The sequence below is a fragment of the Anolis sagrei genome, chromosome 9, assembly GCF_037176765.1.
Source record: "Anolis sagrei isolate rAnoSag1 chromosome 9, rAnoSag1.mat, whole genome shotgun sequence".
Lineage (NCBI taxonomy): Eukaryota > Metazoa > Chordata > Lepidosauria > Squamata > Dactyloidae > Anolis > Anolis sagrei.
The window spans coordinates 12269358-12287682 of record NC_090029.1 but is presented as its reverse complement, the minus strand read 5'-3'; the positions used below and the strand labels follow the sequence as shown (position 1 = coordinate 12287682).

Here is an 18325-nt window from a genome sequence, read left to right as displayed (position 1 = left end):
ACAGCCAAGCATGGGATAAAGATCTTTAGCTGTAATCCGCCCTATTACCCAGCCGGGGCTGTATCTGCTTGTGAGTAATTCTAATAAAAAGGAAATAAGCCAAGAGGCAAGCAAGGCCAGAGCAAGCCAGAGAAGGGGCATCGGCAGCCAGCACCAGGGAAGAGGCTAAAAGCCCTCCTAAGTACTAATAGGTCCTTTTCTTTACTGAAGGCGACATCTTCCACTGCTGTCTTATACAGGGAGACAGCTGTACTTTGCCCAAATTCAACAAAAATCAGTCCCAATTTACTTCAACAATTAAATGCAGATATTGCTGTTGTTCTACCGACACTTCCTTGGTGTCAAAGTTGGTAGGTTGATAATGTTGTGTTAGAAAGAACTGCATTGTTTGTAACTCGTGCATGTGAAACAATACAGTTCTAATGGACATGTGGTCACAGCACATTCCACCGAAAGCTTAAGAAATTGGAGACGTGGATCTAGAGGGACAGCTGAGTCATGACCATGTGACAAGCATGACCAAAATCGTATCATTTCCTGTGGTCCTTGTGGGTATAGAAGGAAGTGGCAGACTCTCTTGTCATGTGCATGCTCTTTTGGAATGTGCACACTCTTCTTGCCATAATGCTCTCTTCCCATGTGGATCTCTCACCATGATTCTTTGCTTCAGTTCTTGTTGTGTGGTTGTGAGTATATTTCTGTATCAGTATAAACTGATAGCAGACCAGATGTGTAAATAGTTGTACATATAGCAATGAGTGAAGAATAAAGCCTCCGAAAAGAGTTTGGATGAAAGCCAGAACTCAAGTGCTTTATTAAAGAGGTGAGTGGCAAACAAGGTGAGAGGCTAACTACAGATACAGACTCTACAGTGTTTTGGTTCGACCTAACATGTCCTGACTTGAGAGACTATCAGCCCCATGTGCACCTCAGGGAGGACGTGAAAGGAAGGAATAATTTACATATCTGCCCAGCATGTGTGTGTGTTTCCTTTCTCCACTTTGCCTCCTTGTTGAGAAGGCCTTTCAAGAGTTCTTGGTCTAAGTGACATTGCAAGCCCCAAATTGGACTAGTCACAGGATGAAACTACACTGCCATATAATGCAGTTTCAGAATAGATTATACTAACTGCATCAAACTGGATTTTATATGGCAGTGCAAACTCATATATCCCAGTCCAATGCATAAGGCAGTTTAGATCCAACCACAGATTGCCCACTTTCTGAGAAACTTGAGATAATCAGGTTCCTTTTAAAAGGGAAAACTGCAGAGGGCGATGCTGCTCTGCACCTAAAAAAAAAAAAACCTTAAGTGATTTAAACAAGGTTAGTTAAGAACCCAAACTTCAAGTTTCAACTAAATATAGGCACTGCATTTCCCTATTCATTCATATTTGACAAAGGTTAATGGATGCGAAGTGGAGAGCCAGGCGCAGCACGTACCTCCCGTGAGCATGGAAATCGAGGCGCAGAAACTGGTCTTCATGAGAGACAGCTCTTTTGGCACGCTGGTGTTTTTGGTGTAAGGAGTCCATGTCGTAGGACAGTCCTTCATAATGCCGGATGTATTTGTTGAGGGGGTTCCCATACTGACCTGTGGAGGAAACACGGTGAGGAACGGCATCAGCTCGAGCACATTTCAGAAACAGAGATACCCTTCTACGAAAGGACCTTTCATTCCTGTTCTACAAGAACACTTTTTGTTTGCCAAAAGGAATTCAGATCATGCAAAAGCTAGTACTGCGTGGTGGCGATCGTCTTGAATGTTATGTCTTTCAGACAAAGAACACTTGGGGAACTCCATACTTTGATAGGACCTTTCTGTGATAGTGTTGACTCTGTCTGAGACTACAAGCAGTACCCAAGTTACAAACATCCATTACAAATAACTCATAGGTAAGAACAGGGCTGAGAAAACAGGAAGTGAGAGAAATTGACCCCTCGGAAGGGAAATCCACTCCTGGAAGAGTTATTATCAGGGGGAAAGGGGGTCTCTAATCCTTGTTTCCACAACAAGCCAATTTTTCAAATTCTCACAGGGACAGAAATGTAGGGGGAGTATTTTGAACAGGGGCACAGACAGTAAGGGAAACACCACAGGGGTATTAATGCTTCCCTATGTGATCCAAGACAAAAGAATATATATTGATTGGAGTTACACTTGAGACAGGTGCCTGTTTGACCTACAAACAAATTCAGCCAATGAACAATCCCACAGAAGTTCTCTTGCACTGCCTGTACTACTCACATGTTGACATTATTGCCTTCAAGGCAACTGCTGGACAATCTGTGCTTTTCCAAAATAGGGCAACCCTTTTCCTCATCCCGCTTGGAAAACACACAGTGTGGCCATGACCAAGTTGTACATCCGGAGGCACAAAGCAAGCGGGATGTGGATTCCAGCCCAGCTGAAATTGCAAGGCAACCTTGGTGGAGTCAGTCACTGTTGATCAGCCTCACCCAGGCTCACAGCGGGCTAATCTGCTCCTTTGGTGAAAGGGCGCCAACGTTATTTTAAAAGCCACACTTTGATCTCAAGAAGGGAGAGGCCGCAGCTCAAGGGTTTGCATGGGAAAGGCCCCAAGCCCTGTCTCTGGCATTTCTAGTTGGAAGGACCTAGCAAAACGGGGGGAAAGTGTTCAGACAATTTTGGGGTGATAGACCAGCTTCACAGAAGGCAACTGCCCTCAAAAACCAAGAAAGCGAGTCTTGCGCATATTCATTTTCCTGTACTACCAAAACTATCAAAAAAGTTAACCCCTAATTAAAAACAGTCTAATGAAGTTGGCCGAAAAGAGCAACATTGAACCAGAAATGTTTTAGGATGGGGATTTTAAAAAAACCTGCCAATATAGACAAAGAGATCATAAAGCCCTTAACCATGAGAAGAATGGAGGCAGTATTTTATTTTGGAAGTCTGCGTTTACAGACAAAACCGACTGTGAGAATGAGTCAGCCCCGGATGAGTGTGCATGCTTCGCTTGATAGCATTTGTTCCAAACCAAGGAGGCTTGCAAAAACAATGTATTCTGTATATATGTATCCAGGTAATTGGCGCCACAACATTTGCACTTTCCTTTCTGGCTCTGATTTGTTCTTATTTTCCAGCTGGTAAAGCTACATGCTTAAGGATCTGAGGATCCAAGCAGCATCCAGCCCTTGGCTATTTTTGTTTAAAGACCAAACAAAGAGAAGCCACATTTCCTCACTTTGCAAAATTATGTTGCCACTAAGTTTCACATATGATACATGTAATTCTCTTGGTGTGGTAAAGAAAACCTGAGACCTGCAAGATGTAAGCTTTAATGTTTCAATTTTGCTTTTGTTTGAGGCACGTTCTGTGCCTTGTTTAATTTTTAATCAGGTGTCTAATACCGAACAACAGAACCCAAGACACAACAGCGCAGGTGCAGGGCTGGCAAGGCAGGCCAAGCCAGATGAGAGACCGCTGCCTTGCTGCCTCATAGGCCTGGCTGCCAGGGAAATGGCTCCTTTATCTTGGCCTCTGATGTTATCAGAAACGTACAAGACTGCTGCCGGTCTATTCGTTGGCCTTTCCGTGGCTTTGACAACAGCGGCAGAAGAAAAGGGACGACTCAAAGGCAGACAACGCACAAGTGCGCACATGCCGGCAACTGTGTTGACTCAGGTGGGAAAGGCGGCTTCTCTTCTGTTTTCTTTTGCGAAGCAGCCTCATTAGAGAATCTCCCAACCTCTGGAGCTTTCAAACCAACCAAAACCAACCCTTTGCCTGGGCAACATCTGCACATACCAAAGGCAGCACAGGTGAAACAGAGGGCAGGGGTAATCCGCCACTAATACCTGCCCATTCAAGGCAGGGCCAAGCCCAGGGAAACAGGCCAAGGAGATGGGCAGGCTAGACAGGAAGAAGGAGGGCTTTCCTTTGGCCTCGGGCATTGTCGACTTGGGTGCAGAGACTGCTAGACTGTTGGGAAAGCTGCATCCCCAACGAGAGTTGAAGCAAGAACCCTGGCCCAACTGGTTTCTCATCTGGGACCCAGTCACCACCATCACATCTCACCTCTGCCAATGTTACTCGGCTCTATTATTTATTACATCAACGTTTCCCCCTGACAAATGGCACAAAGCTGCTCACAGGACACAATGTCCCCTCTCAAGCCCCGAAACTCCCCAATGTGCTCACGTGTAAGTCGATAAATTTTAGTTTTTTAAAAAATTGACTTATCCACAGGTCAAAGGAAGTATTGAGCCTCAAATCTGAAAATAAGGAAGTAATGGTAAGAGTCCAACCTGCCCTGGGAAAACTTAAAAGAATCGTTGACCCCTTTATTCTCTCTGCCATGGCCCCACGACTGGCCTTTTTGAAGGCCTGGGAAAGGAGACAGTGGCAGCCAACTTCCATCCTACTAATGCTTTTATTTCGAGAGTATGCTATGGATGGGTGTATATAAAACTCAGCTCTAACTCTACCTTTGTGGAAGGAGAGACGTATTTCTATAAAATAAGCCTGGGCAAACTTCAGTCCTCCAGGCGTTTTGGACTTTAATTCCCACAATTCCTAACAGACTATTCTCCCCTATGAACCATCAATGACATTAAGATCTTCTGGAGAGGCCCTGCTCTCGGTCCCACCACCTTCGCAAGCACGTGGGGACGAGAGACAGGGCCTTCTCTGCGGTGGCCCCTTGGCTATGGAACTCTCTCCCGAGTGAGATAAGATCTGCCCCCTCCCTCTTGTCCTTCAGGAGGTTAGTGAAATCCTGGTTATGGAATGAATAATGGCTTAGACTGATTACAGACCGAAGTGAGTGATCCCATATGCGGACTGAGTTGAACATGATTTTACCTTGGCGATTTGGTATATATGTATTTTATCTATATGTATTTTAATCTTGTATTGTTGTATGATGTTTTAACTTGTATTAGTAGCATTGAATCCTTGCTGTAAGCCGGTCTGAGTCCCTCTACGGAGGTGAGAAGATCGGGATATAAAAGTTTTTAATAAATAAAAAAATATTACACAGCTCTTCCATTTGTACAGCTGCTATCTTTCTGATAGTCTGGGCTTTTTTTAAAATCAAAGTTAACTGAATCTGGGGATCACTCTATCAAAAAAAGGCAAGGAAGTTATCAGATTTATGGAACACAATTGAGCATCACATTACACATCCAGTTCCTTAATGTTTTCTGACCAAGAAGCTGACTCTTCTAATCCCAGTGCCCTTTGAGGCTCTATTCATCTGGAAGGATCCTTCCTTCCTCTCCGCCCCCCCCCCCCCCCAAGTCGCACCTCTGTCTTCCCAAACTGACTCAGAGTAATCAGAAGTTCGGTAAGATATCATTTGAAAAGGCAGTTATTGGATCTGCCAGCGCAAGCACAGATTATTATGACTCAAGAGGGGAAAGGAAAGATAACCTATCGACAACAGGAATGCTCAACAATTTACACTGAAGCAAATGGGAGGAAACCCTTTCCAGCCTGGGAATTAAGCTCAGCTTATGAGTAATATTTTTGGAGGGGGGGGGGGAATTCCTGGGAGGCAAAGACAAGGCAAGACCAAAGAAACTTCTTAGATCAAAGTTCTAAGCAAAGTCTCAGATTGTTAGAACAGTGAGGAAACACACAAAGGAGAAACATTCCCAATGGGCCCATAACAGTTACTGAATGTCTTTACTTAAAAAGTGCCTGTATATATTATAAGCAGTGACAAAGCTTCCTGTAATGTTTTGTAAACATGCGTCGCAGACACAAAACACAATATCCCACTCGTTTTGATAAGGCTAAGAGGCAAGAAAATAAAATGCTTAATTCAGAAACAATTAGAGGAAGAAAACATCCCACACATCAGGCCTTTGGTTAATGTTGACCTATATATGCTGGAGAGCGAACTTGTTTTCTGCTGCATTAGAAGAACTTCCTGACTGTGAGAGCCATTCAGCAGTGGAACTCTCTGCCCCGGAGTGTGGTGGAGGCTCCTTCTTTGGAAGCTTTTAAGCAGAGGCTGGCTGGCCATCTGTCAGGGGTGCTTTGAATGCAATATTCCTGCTTCTTGGCAGGGGGTTGGACTGGATGGCCCATGAGGTCTCTTCCAACTCTATGATTCTATGATTGTGTAACAGCCCCAATAGCCTGTTCTTTCAACACACAAGTCTGGGGCAGTCAAAGCAAAATAGATCAATTGCAAAAGGAGCCTTCAAAATCCCAGCCTTGAATATGTGAGTAAAATTCAGATTTATATCATCAGAAAGAGTGCATATATCATTGAATGGCTTATCTCCCTCCATCAGATTCCTATCACGTTTTGCCTTCATCAGCATCTTGTATTAACCTGACTGTGACCGGATGAGACCAAAACACAACTGGTATGCAAGCGCAAGTAAAACCCTTTCAACACAATGTTCCCCACCAACTTGACACTGGGGATAATATACAGCCACAAAAACACATTCTCCACAGCCAAAGGCTACAGGCCAAGAACACACCCCTCCATCCCAACTTGTCCCATGCAGCGATTACCGGAAATGCCTCTGACGGAGGGAATACTCAAGCGGATGAAACACACAAAGAACTGGATGGCTGTGAAGTAAGTTTTCAGCCTGAGCTCAAAGTGAGAAAACACTCCCAAGGATGATCTTGTCCGGAAAGCCTGCATGTTTTCCTAGCTGCAACTCTACCCATTTCTGGAGAATATGAGCACACTCCTTTATACACAGACAACATGGGGTTAGGGTATGAAGATCCACCCCAAAGATTCCCTAGAAATCTTAATAAGATGCCCAAAAGTGTTCTCTTTTGCACATAACAGGAAAACAAAATCATCATCACTTTATTTCTTAATTAGTCGCTCTCCACCAAGGTGCTCCGAGCGACTTACAATTTGAAATAGCATTTCACAATATAAAACATTCAACAATGACTGTTTGGCAAATTAGATCTGATTACTTAAATGCACAACCAAACAGCCAAGTCTTGAGCGCTTTTACAAAAGGTCGCAACTCCAATATTGCTCTAACATATGGAGGCAACGAGTTCCACAGAATTGGAGCATAGGCCGAAAAAGCTCTACGCCTCTTCGGAATGAAATGGGTTTTGTGTCAGGTCTCAACATGGTTCGCTCTTAACAGGAATTGAAACTGTATTTTGAAACATTCATCCTTAATGGGTGTCTTCTTGTGCGTCATTTAGTTACAGGCCTAGTGAACTTGAGCATCTCAAGTTACCTGTTCACTTCCTCCTTTTGCCATGACTATTAAACAAAACCTAGAAGTAATGTGAGGTGAATGATAAATTAAAATTATGATGACGATTATTACTACTATTATTATTTCACTGCTTGCAGATGAGAGAAAGGCTTGAGATGGACTGCCTTAATGAGTTCACAGACCTGAACTGAGATTTCCAACTGGCAGCCTTAGCCACTAATCTCTAAGGCAGCCCTATTGTCCCAATTTGTTTCGACTCACTTCAGTTCTAACGGCCCATTGTTCAGGCCTCGCAACATACCAGGAATGTGGGTTTCTATTAGAGCAAAAGCAGAAGGTTCCACTCTTCTTCCCTCCCATAGAGAAGAGGTAAGGAGAAAACCGGTGTCCAAGATAGTAATTGCCTGTACATACTGTACTCAAGGAAAATCCATGGCACACGACTTGCAAGCTTTGACTTTTATAGGCTAGATAGTTCCAATATTTTATATTGGAGACTGGTAAGACTCAAGAGTGGCCAAAGCACACATGCATAATTAGAATCATGGATTTCCTCCTCTATATTATTATCAGGAAAGGTGAAACTGGGGCTGCCATGCTATTAACCTCACCTCTATCCTCAATAGTATAAAGGTAAAGGTTTCACCTTGACATGAAGTCTAGTCGTGCTCGACTCTGGGGATGGAGCTCATCTCCATTTCTAAGCCAAAGAGCCGGTGTCATCCATGGACACCTCCAAGGTCATGTGGCCAGCATGACTGCATGGAGCACTGTTACCTTTCCACCAGAGCAGTACCTATTGATCTACTCGCATTTATATGTTTTCAAACTGCTAGGTTGACAGAAGCTGGGGCTAACAGTGAGAGCTCACACCGCTCCCCGAATTCGAACCGCCAACCTTTTGGTCAGCAAGTTCAGCAACTCAGCAGTTTAACCTGCTGTGCCACCAGAGCGTGGGGTCCCCAATAGTATAGTTCAGGGGTCCACAAACCTTTGAACCAAGGGCCAGGTCACAATCCCTCAAACTGTTGGAGGGCCAGATTATAATTTGAAAAAAACATGAATTCCTATGCACACTGCACATATCTTATTTGTAGAGAGAAAAAACACTTTAAAACGATACAATAATTAAAAAGAACAATTTAAACAAATATAAGTTTATGAGTATTTCAATGGGAAGTGTGGACCTGCTTTTGGCTGATGAGATAGGATTGTTGTTGTTGTTGTGTTCTTTCAAGTCATTGCAGACATAGGTTCACCCTGAGTGAGGGCCGGGTAAATGACCTTGGAGGCCTGTATTCGGCCCTCAGGCCTTAGTTTGAGGATCCCTGGTATAGTTCATCCTTTCTCAAGAATAGTTTCAGACCCTGAGGAGGCAGCTTCTAAATGTGTCCTAGTAAATGCCAGTTTACGCTCAACATAATAAAGATGGATTCTGATGAAGATTTTTAAGTACAGGTGGGGAAAAAACCCTACATCTGTGCCAATATTAAATACAGCACAGCTAAAATGCGTGATTCCAGTATTTGTTTTGTTTGAAGCAGTTTATTATTTTGTGAGTTTGAAACCAATTATAGTTTACTTATAAGCAAATCTTGCACTATTGAACAGGACAAAAGCCAAGTTGCCCACCTTCTCTAGTTAAAATATTCCAAAATCACAAAAGCATGAATTCTGTAAAACTCTCACTTTAAGCAGGAACTTCCCCGTTCTCAGTTACCTTGACTGAAACCAACTATCTACTGGCTTTTTGACCAAAACCCCATGGGATTTAACAAAGTTTCCCTTCTGCTTTTTCTTTAGAAAGCAAACATTTTGTGCTAAAACATTTATGACCACCAAAACTAAACATCAGTTTCGGGCCTGGAAAGCCTCCAGGAACAACAATGTGCACACTCTATTACAAATCAACTCATACCGTGTTTATCAGCTGCTTTTTTTCCAAGGCACACACCCTTCTGTACTTCCTGATAACAGTTTCATCCAGAAAGTTCTGTTACATCACCTCAGAGTTTGCAAAATCTAAACCACACCTTCCTGCACTTTCAAATATGAACATGAATGAGGAGGAAGGAACGCTCTGGCACCAAACAATAAGGAGGCACAACTTTGTGTTGACTGAAGCCCACTGAGATTGCAATTCAGGTTTACAGCCTTTTCCCCACCTTTTCAAGCTCTTAATCCACAAAATTGACACCCCTGTATGGCCCTTTCAATGTGTTATGTATGAACTAGCCGTCCCCTGCCACACGTTGGTGTGGCCCATATGGGAGTTCTGTGTGGAAGGTTTGGCCCAATTCTATCGTTGGTGGGGTTCAGAATGCTCTGTGATTGTAGGTGAACTATAAATCCCAGCAACTGCAACTCCCAAATGTCAAGATTCTATTTTCCCCAAACTCCACCAGTGTTCACATTTAGGCATATTGAGTATTCATTCCAAATTTGGTCCAGATCCATCATTGTTTGTATCCACAGTGATCTCTATATGTAGGTGAACTACAACTCCAAAACCAAAGGACACTGCCCACCAAATCCTTCCAGTATTTTCTGTCAGTCATGGGAGAACTGTGTGCCAAGTTTGGTTCAATTCCATCATTGGTGGGGTTCAGAATATTCTTTGATTGTAGGTGAACTATAAATCCCAGCAACTACAGCTCCCAAATGAAAAAAATCATAGTTTTTTTTTTGAGTGGAGAACATACATTGGGTTGTTGGGTGTATCGTGTCCAAATTTGGTGCCAATTCGTCCAGTTGTTTTTGAGTTCTGTTAATCCAAAAAACAAACATTACTTTTTTATTTATATAGATCAGTGGTTCTCAACCTGGGGTCCCCAGATGTTTTTGGCCTTCAACTCACAGAAATCCTAACAGCTGGTAAACTGGCTGGGATTTCTGGGAGTTGTAGACCAAAAACATCTGGGGACCCCAGGTTGAGAACCACTGATATAGATGATCCAGTCACAAGTCATAGTTTATTTACACCCTGTTTCATTCATGTGGATGAAAGCTACAGCTTCCAATCTCAAGGACTATTTCACAAGTACAAATACCAAGCATGAAAGATGGACTCTTAAGGACAAAAAAATGCTACCCAAAACTAGACAATCAGCAGAAGTACAAGGAAAAACTTTCCAAGAAATCTAGTTTGTCTCTTCCTACATACATACATTCACGAAGAAAGTGGTAAACTTGAGTACTTCATGTTACCTGCACCTTCCTTGCTTTCACTCTACTTAAGAAATCCATTTAATAAAACATTCATTTCGAATCCTATGCTGTTTAGATTCCTGGACTAAAAAGGCAACTTTTGGGTGGAATCTAGCCTCTTGGAGGTGCTTGGGAAAAGGACTGAGAGGTTCTTCTCATTTCAAAGTTCAACCAGACTGGATTGAGGAAACTTCCTGGAAAGTGTCCCATACATGGCAGAGCTCTACAAAGGGTATTACAATTGTATGCGCGCAAAAGCCCACCTGCTCTCCCTTTATTTATTTCATGCATTTCTACCCCACCCTTCTCCCCCCTCTTTTTACTTCTTCTTCTATTTATCTGTGAGAAAGGGGCAGGAAACAAGAAAAGACAGGAAGCTTCAGAAGTGAACCATATGGGAGTGGCCAGATCAAGAGAAGGTGAAAGCGAAAGATTGGGTGGAAACGCCTGCAAGGACCCCACTCGGATTTGTGCGTGGAGAAATAATTAAAAACTCTCCTAGCATGATCCAAGGCAGCATTACATGGAGAATTGATATAATAATATCATGAATGAATAAACTTATGAAGGGGAGAGGAAGATGCACAATCTCTTCCTCTATATATTTCTTTTTATTTATTTATTTCGGGTACTTCTACCCCGCCCTTCTCAACCCCCCATGAGGGACTCAGGACAGCTTCCAACCGGCATGCGTTTGATGCCTACAATTCAACACAATAAAATACATAGTAACAATATTTATAAACAGTTAAAAATATTACATCTATATAAATAAAAATGTAATGTTCGTTTGTGGGATTAAAATAACCCAAAAACCACTGGACGAATTGGCACCAAATTTGGACACAAGACACCTAATAACCCAATGTATGTCCTTCACTCAAAAAAATTGATTTTGTCATTTGGGAGTTGTAGTTGCTGGGATGTATAGTTCATCTACAATCAAAGAGCATTCTGAACCCCACCGACAATAGAATTGAACCAAACTTGGCACACAGTTCTCCCATGACCAAAAGAAAATACCAGAAGGGTTTGGTGGGCAGTGTCCTTTGGTTCTGGAGTTGTAGTTCACCTACATTCAAAGATGACTGTGGACTCAAACAATGATGGATCTGGACCAAACTCTACACGAATACTCAATATGCCCAAATGTGAACACTGGTGGAGTTTGGGGAAAATAGAATATTGACATTTGGGAGTTGTAGTTGCTGGGATTTATAGTTCACCTACAGTCCAAGAGCATTCTGAACCCCACCAACGATAGAATTGGGCCAAACCTCCCACACAGAACCCCCATGTGGGCCACAGCAACGCGTGGCAGGGGACAGCTAGTTAATACAATAAAAAGCCAGCCTGGTGGCCATCGTTTCGCCAATTAATACATTCATTCCACTTATCACAGTCCGTTTCCAAAGCTTTAGTCATCATTGTCCTTGTCAGTCTGCCAGATTACCCAAAGGCCTGGTCCCATATCCATGTTTTAATTTCCTTCTGAAAGAGAGGAGGGATGATGATGATCTAATTTCCCCACTGAGTGAATTCCACAGGCGGGAAGCCACCCCCGAGAAGGCCCTGTCCCTCATCCCCGCCAACCTCATATGTGACAAGGGCGGGGCTGAGAGCAGGGCCCCTCCAGAAGATCTTAAATTCCTAGGCGGGATGTAGAAGGAGATACGTTCGGACAGGTACGCTGGACCGGTGCCATATAGGGTATATATTTCACAAATCTAGTGGAAGGAATTGCTATTTATATTGGGGCAGGGGAGAAAAGGAAGAATAGTTGTGCTACTTCCAATGAATGAATACACACCAGGCTTGGGTGGGGAAAAAGATGGATTTGCTTCTAGTACAGGCTTTCCCCAAATTACAGACATCCGACTTACAAACTACTCCTAATGGGGCTGAGATAACAGGAAATAAGAGGAATCGTTCCCTCAAAAGGGAAACCCACTCTTGGAAGAGCTATTATCAGGGGAAAGGGGGTTGCCACTGAAGCCTTATCTCCAATCCTTGTTTCCAGAACAGGCCACATTTTCCAAAATCCAATTCTCACAGGGACAGAAAGTGAGGGAAAATATTTTGAACAGTGGTACAGACAACAGAGGGAACACCACAGAGGTATTCACCCTTCCTTACACCATCCAAAGCTAGCTTGCACTCTCTCTCTCTATATATATAAATGCTCTGTGCATAATGAGTACCTTAAAAACAAAAGAACCAATGAACGAAATCACACCAAATTTGGCAACAAAACGTCTCACAACAGAAGGAGTGTCCATCACTCAAAAATTATGATTTTGTCATTTGGGAGTTGTAGTTGCTAGGATTTATAGTTCGCCTTCAATCAAAGAGCATTCTGAACTCCACCAATGATGGAATTGAACCAAACTTGGCACACAGAACTCACATGACCAACAGAAAATATTGGAAGGGTTTGGTGGGCATTGACCTTGAGTTTGGGAGTTGTAGTTCACCTACATCCAGAGAGAACTGTGGACTCACACAATGATGGATCTGGGCCAAACTTGGTACAAGCACTCAATAAGCCCAAATATGAACACAGATGGAGTTTGGGGGAAATAGACCTTGACATTTCGGAGTTGTAGTCATTGGGATTCACAGTTCACCTACAATAAAAGAGCATTCTGAACCCTACTAATAATAATAATAAACCTTTATTTGTACCCCGCTACCATCTCCCAAAGGATTCGGTGCGGCTTACAAGAGGCCGAGCCCAAATATAACAATAATACAACAACAATACAGCAAAATAAATCAAAACAAAGCAATAACATTAATAACACACAATGACACAATTAAAAACTATGGCAGGGCCAAATGTAATCATTAAAATTAAAAAGTGCTGGGCATGACCAGGAGAAAAGGGTAGGTGTTTGGAGAGGGATGGGTTTGCAGATATCCTAAATCTCTGCTAAAGTGCAGAATCGGGGCAAACGTCCCATACTGAACCCCCATGACCAACAGAAAATACTTAAGGCCATCCAATCTAACTCCCTTCATCAGGGCAAGAAAACGTAATCAAAGCCCTCCTGAAAAAGAGCCATCCAGCCATAGATATAGATAGATATGATTCACACACACAGGTATAGTGTCATAGATTTGAAAGGGACGCTTAAAGAAGAACAATGATATGTTGCATGTTCCAGGGTGGGCAAACCAGACACTCTCCACATCAACACTGACAAAGAAACAGCAAGAAATACTGTTTAACCACAAGCATAAAGAAATTACATATATTAGAAACCAACACTTTCTCATTACTTTATTTTCCAGATCAACAGACTGGGCCACAACAACAAGTGCCTGGGAACAGCTAGTATATATATATATATAATATCTTCAGCTGAAGTTACGCTGATAAAATGTGCCTGTTCCGACTTACAGAAAAACTCAATTAAAGAACAAACCTACAGAACTTCTCTTGTTCGTAAATGGGAACTGCCCGCACTTTTATTTTGCACAGATACATAAATCTTGGTGCCGAGTGGAAATGGTTGCTTTCCCCTATACCCCAGATGGGTAAATGTGAAAAGATGTCACTCTCTCTACTACCTTTATACTTCACAAACTTGGGGAGGGTGGGGGGTGGAGAGGATGTGCATGTTGATGTGCCTTCACTTCTCTGTCAACTCCCATGAGCCCATGAGTGCTTTCATAGAGTTTCTTTAGGTAAGGAACACCTCTGCGCTTGGATTGCAATGCATGAAAAACTGAGCAGGGAAAACAGGAAGAGGAAATCAGTCCAGACAGACAGACAGACAGACTCCCATTGGGCCCCCCTCCTTTCCCCTCTTTCTGAGCAAGTGACCTCAAAATGGGGCCAGGCTAGCAAAACAGAGCAGAGAAGAGTTGATGAAAGAAAGGCAAACAAGGGAGGAATGGAAGGAGATGAAATGAAATAATGAAAGAAAGAAATAAATGCAAGGAAAGAATGAAAGAGTATGATGAAAGGAGGAAAGAGAAGTAAGGGAGGAATTGAAGGAAAATGTGAATAAAAACAAGGAAATAATGAAAGGAAGGAAGGAAGGAAAGCAAGAATGAAAGGAAAGGAAGAGGTGAATGGAAACAAAGAAATAATAATAATAATAATACTTTATTTATACCCCGCCACCATCTCCCCAATGAAATAAATGAAAGGAAGACAAAGATGGGAGGAAGGAAAGAGTGAAAGAAAGAATAAAAGGGAAGGTTGAAAGAAGAGAAAGGATGGAAATAAAGAAAATGATGAAAGGAAGAAGGGAAACAAGGGAGGAATGGAAGGAAATAGTGCATGAAGCAAGGAAAGAGTGAATGAAAGAAAGGCTGGATGGGAAGAAAGAAAGAAAGAAAGAAAGAAAGAAAGAAAGAGCATGATGAAAGGAAGATAGGGAAGTAAGGGAAGAATTGAAGGAAGAGATGAATGGAAACAAGGAAAGAAATAGAGGAAAAGATGTAAGGGGGAGAGAAGAAGGCAGGAAAGAAGAAGAGCCAGGAAAGTAATGAATGAACGGGAGAAGAGAGGAAAAGAGAATGGAAGGAAGAGGTGAATGGAAACAAGAAAGAGTGAAAGGAAGGAAAGGATGTAAGGAGGAAAAAATGGAAGAAATAAAAAAGAATTGAGGGAAAGGGAGGGAGAGACAGCAGGAAAGAAGAAGATACAAGAAAGTAATGAATGAACGGAAGAAGACAGAAGGTTGGAAGGAAGAGAGAATGGAAGGAAGGGGTGAATCAAAATGAGAAAACAATGAAAGGAAGGAAATTATGGAAAGAAAGAATGAAAGAAATAATTAAAGCAAGGAATGAATGAAAAGAAAGAAAAGACGAAGGAAAGAAAGGGAAAGCAAGGAAAGAAAGGGAAGCAAGGAAAGTATGGAAGAAAGAGATAAATTTTAAAAAGGGAGAGAAAGTAAGGAGGGAAAGAATAGAGGGAAAAGAGGGGGGAGGAGAAGGCAGGAAAGAAGAAGAGCCAGGAAAGCAATGAATGAAAAGAAGATGAGAGAAAAGGGCTGAGAGGAAGAAGGGCAAGGAAGAGACCTTTCCTCCCTCCCTCCCTTCCCTCCATGAAAGAAAGGTAAGGACTGGAAGGAAGCCGCAAATGGAAACAAGGAAAGAATGAAAGGAAGGAAAGCAAGGGAAGACTAAAAGGAAGTGGTGAATGGAAACAAGGAAAGAGTGAAAAGAAAGAAAGAGTAAGAGTGATGAGAGAAAGAAAGGAGCACAAGGGAGGAATGGAAGGAAGAGGTGAGTTAGAAGGAAAGGAAGGAAAAGATGTCAGGAGGGAAAGAATGAAGGGGGAAGGGGGCTGAGAAAGCAGGAAAGAAGGAGAGCCAGGAAAGCAATGAATGACAGGAAGAAGAAAGAAGAAGGGCTGGGAGGAAGCAGGGGAGGGAAGAGAGAGCCTTCCTTGCTCCCATGAAAAGAAAGAAAGCAAGGGAGGAATGGAAGGAAGAGATGAAAGGAAAGAAAAAAAATGGAAGACACGTAAGGAGGAAAGAAAGAATATGAAGAAAGGGAAGCAAGGGGGGAATGGAAGGAAGAGATGAAAAGAAAAAAAATGGAAGAAACTTGAGGAAGGAGCAGGGAGAAGAAAGCAGGAAGAAGGAGAGCCAGGAAAGAAATGAATGACAGGAAGAAAGGCTGGGAGGAAGCAGGGGAGGGAGTGGAAGGAAGAGGTGAATAGAAACAAGGAAAGAATGAAAGGAAGGAAAGAAAAAATATGAAGAAGGAAAGCAGGGAACGAATGGAAGGAAGAGATAAACAGAAATAAGGAGAGAAGGAAAAGAAGGAAAAGATGACAAGAGGGAAAGAATGGAGGGGAAAGAGGGGGAGAAGAAAGCAGGAAAGAAGGAGAGCCAGGAAAGCAATGAATGACAGGAAGAAGAGAGAAGAGGCACTGGGAGGAAGCGGGGGGGGGGGGGGGGAAGAGGGTCTTCCTTGCTTCCTTCCATGAAAGGAAGGGAAGCAAGGGAGGAATGGAAGGAAGAGGTGAATAGAAACAAGGAAAGAATAAAAGGAAAGAAGAGAGGACTGAAAGCAAGGAAAGAAAAAATAATATGATGAAGGGAAGAAGGGGAAGCAGGGAACGAGTGAAAGAAAGAGATGAACAGAAATGAGGAGAGAAGGAAAGGAAGGAAAAGTTGTCAGGAGGGAAAGAATGGAGGGGAAAGGGGGGAGAAGAAAGCAGGAAAGAAGGAGAGCCAGGAAAGCAACGAATGACAGGAAGAAGAGAGAAGAAGGGCTGGGAGGCAGCAGTGGAGGGAATGGAAGGAAGAGGTGAATAGAAACAAGGAAAGAATGGAAGGAAAGAAGAGAGATCTGAAAGAAGGAATATGATGAAGGGAAGAAAGGGAAGCAGGGAAGGAGTGGAAGGAAGAGATGAACAGAAATAAGGAGAGAAGGAAAGGAGGGAAAGATGTCAGGAGGGAAAGAATGGAGGGCAAAAGGGGGGGAGAAGAAAGCGGGAAAGAAGGAGAGCCAGGAAAGCATCGAATGACAGGAAGAAGAGAGAAGAGGCACTGGGAGGAAGCAGGGGAGGGAAGAGAGGGCCTTGCTTGCTTCCATTAAAAGAAGAGAAGAAAGGGAGGGATGGAAGGATGAGATGAACAAAAAGAAAAAATATAGAACGAACGTAAGGAGGAAATAAATGAATATGAAGAAAGGCAAACATGGGAATAATGGAAGGAAGAGATGAAAGGAAAGAAAAATATAGAAAAAGCGTAAGAAGGAAATAAAATGAAAGGGAAGCAAGGGAGGAATGGAAGGAAGAGGTGAATAGAAACAAGGAAAGAAGAGAGAACTGAAAGAAAGGAAATGAAAGAAAGAATATGATGAAGGGAAGAAAGGAAAGCAGGGAATGAGTGGAAGGAAGAGATGAACAAGAATAAGAATAAGAAGAGAAGGAAAGGAAAGATGACAAGAGGGAAAGAATGAAGGGGGGAAGGAGGGGAGAAAGCAGGAAAGGAGGAGAGCCAGGAAAGCAAAGAATGACAGGAAGAAGAGAGAAGAAGGGCAGGGAGGAAGCAGGGGAGGGAAGAGAGGGCCTTCCTTGCTTGCTTCCTCCGTGGCGGGCTCACCTCCGGCCCCGGCGGCCCAGGAGCCGAGCAGGACGAGGACCCCGAGCAGCGCCATCTCCTCTTCCTCCCCCGGCCTCTTCTTCCTCTTCCTCTTCCTCCTCGGCCTGCCCGGGGCCCCCCGCCAGGCCTCTTCTCTCTCACCCGCGACGAGGCATCCGCCCAGGCCGCCGCCGCCGGAGGGAATGGAGGAAGGAAGGAAAGAGAAGGCCGGCCTTCCTTTATTTATCCCTTCCTTCTTCTCCTTCCCTTCGGCCTCTCCTCTCTTCTCTCGCCCTCTCTTTCTCCTCAGGCGGCGGCCACCAAAAGTCCCTCAGAAGAACAAGAACCTCTCTCTCTCTCTCGGCCGCCTCACAAGAGTCCCCGCCGCCCAATCAGGAGCTGCCCCCTGCGCATGCGCGGACCCAGAAAGCGAACGCCCGCCTTCTGTCCAATCCGAGGCGACACAGCGAGAGGAGGGCCCGCCTCCCGCTCTCTCCTTCCCCGGCTCTCTACAAGCCACGCCCCCTCTCCTTGTTCCGCCACGCCCTCTTTCCCAAACGTCGCCCCTCACTCGCTCTCACGCCTTTCCTTCCAGAGAGTCCCCGCCTCCGTCACGTGACGTCGGGGAAAGGGTGGAGGCGGCGGCGGCAGTGTTGTTGTTGATGATAATGAGGATGCTGGCTGCGCACGCGCGGTGAGTTCCTCCTCAGCCAAGGGAGGGGCCGCTGCCCGCTTCCTTCCTCTTTCCCTTAAAGGGGCAGGCGGCGACGCCCGGGTCACGACCAGGGCAGTAGGGCTGGCAGGGAGGGAGCGCGGAGTGGGTCGGAGGGCAAAAAAGGAAAGCAAGGAGGTCAGCTGGGGACGGATTGGTGTGAGCTGCTT

General features: G+C 43.9%; 1 protein-coding gene across 1 annotated transcript in view; it reads right to left on the bottom strand.

Annotated features, from left to right (window-relative positions):
* The window catches only part of ADAM10 (ADAM metallopeptidase domain 10), a 57821-nt gene extending 39969 nt beyond the window's left edge, over positions 1 to 17852 (bottom strand). Inside the window, exons 1-2 of the mRNA XM_060755693.2 lie at positions 17465 to 17852; positions 1443 to 1593 (exon numbers count right to left, since the gene is read on the bottom strand). Coding sequence (XP_060611676.2) covers positions 1443 to 1593; positions 17465 to 17519 — 206 coding nt within the window. The 5' untranslated portion in view covers positions 17520 to 17852. The remainder of the gene's footprint in view (positions 1 to 1442; positions 1594 to 17464) is intronic.
* Between the last annotated feature and the right edge of the window lie 473 nt (positions 17853 to 18325).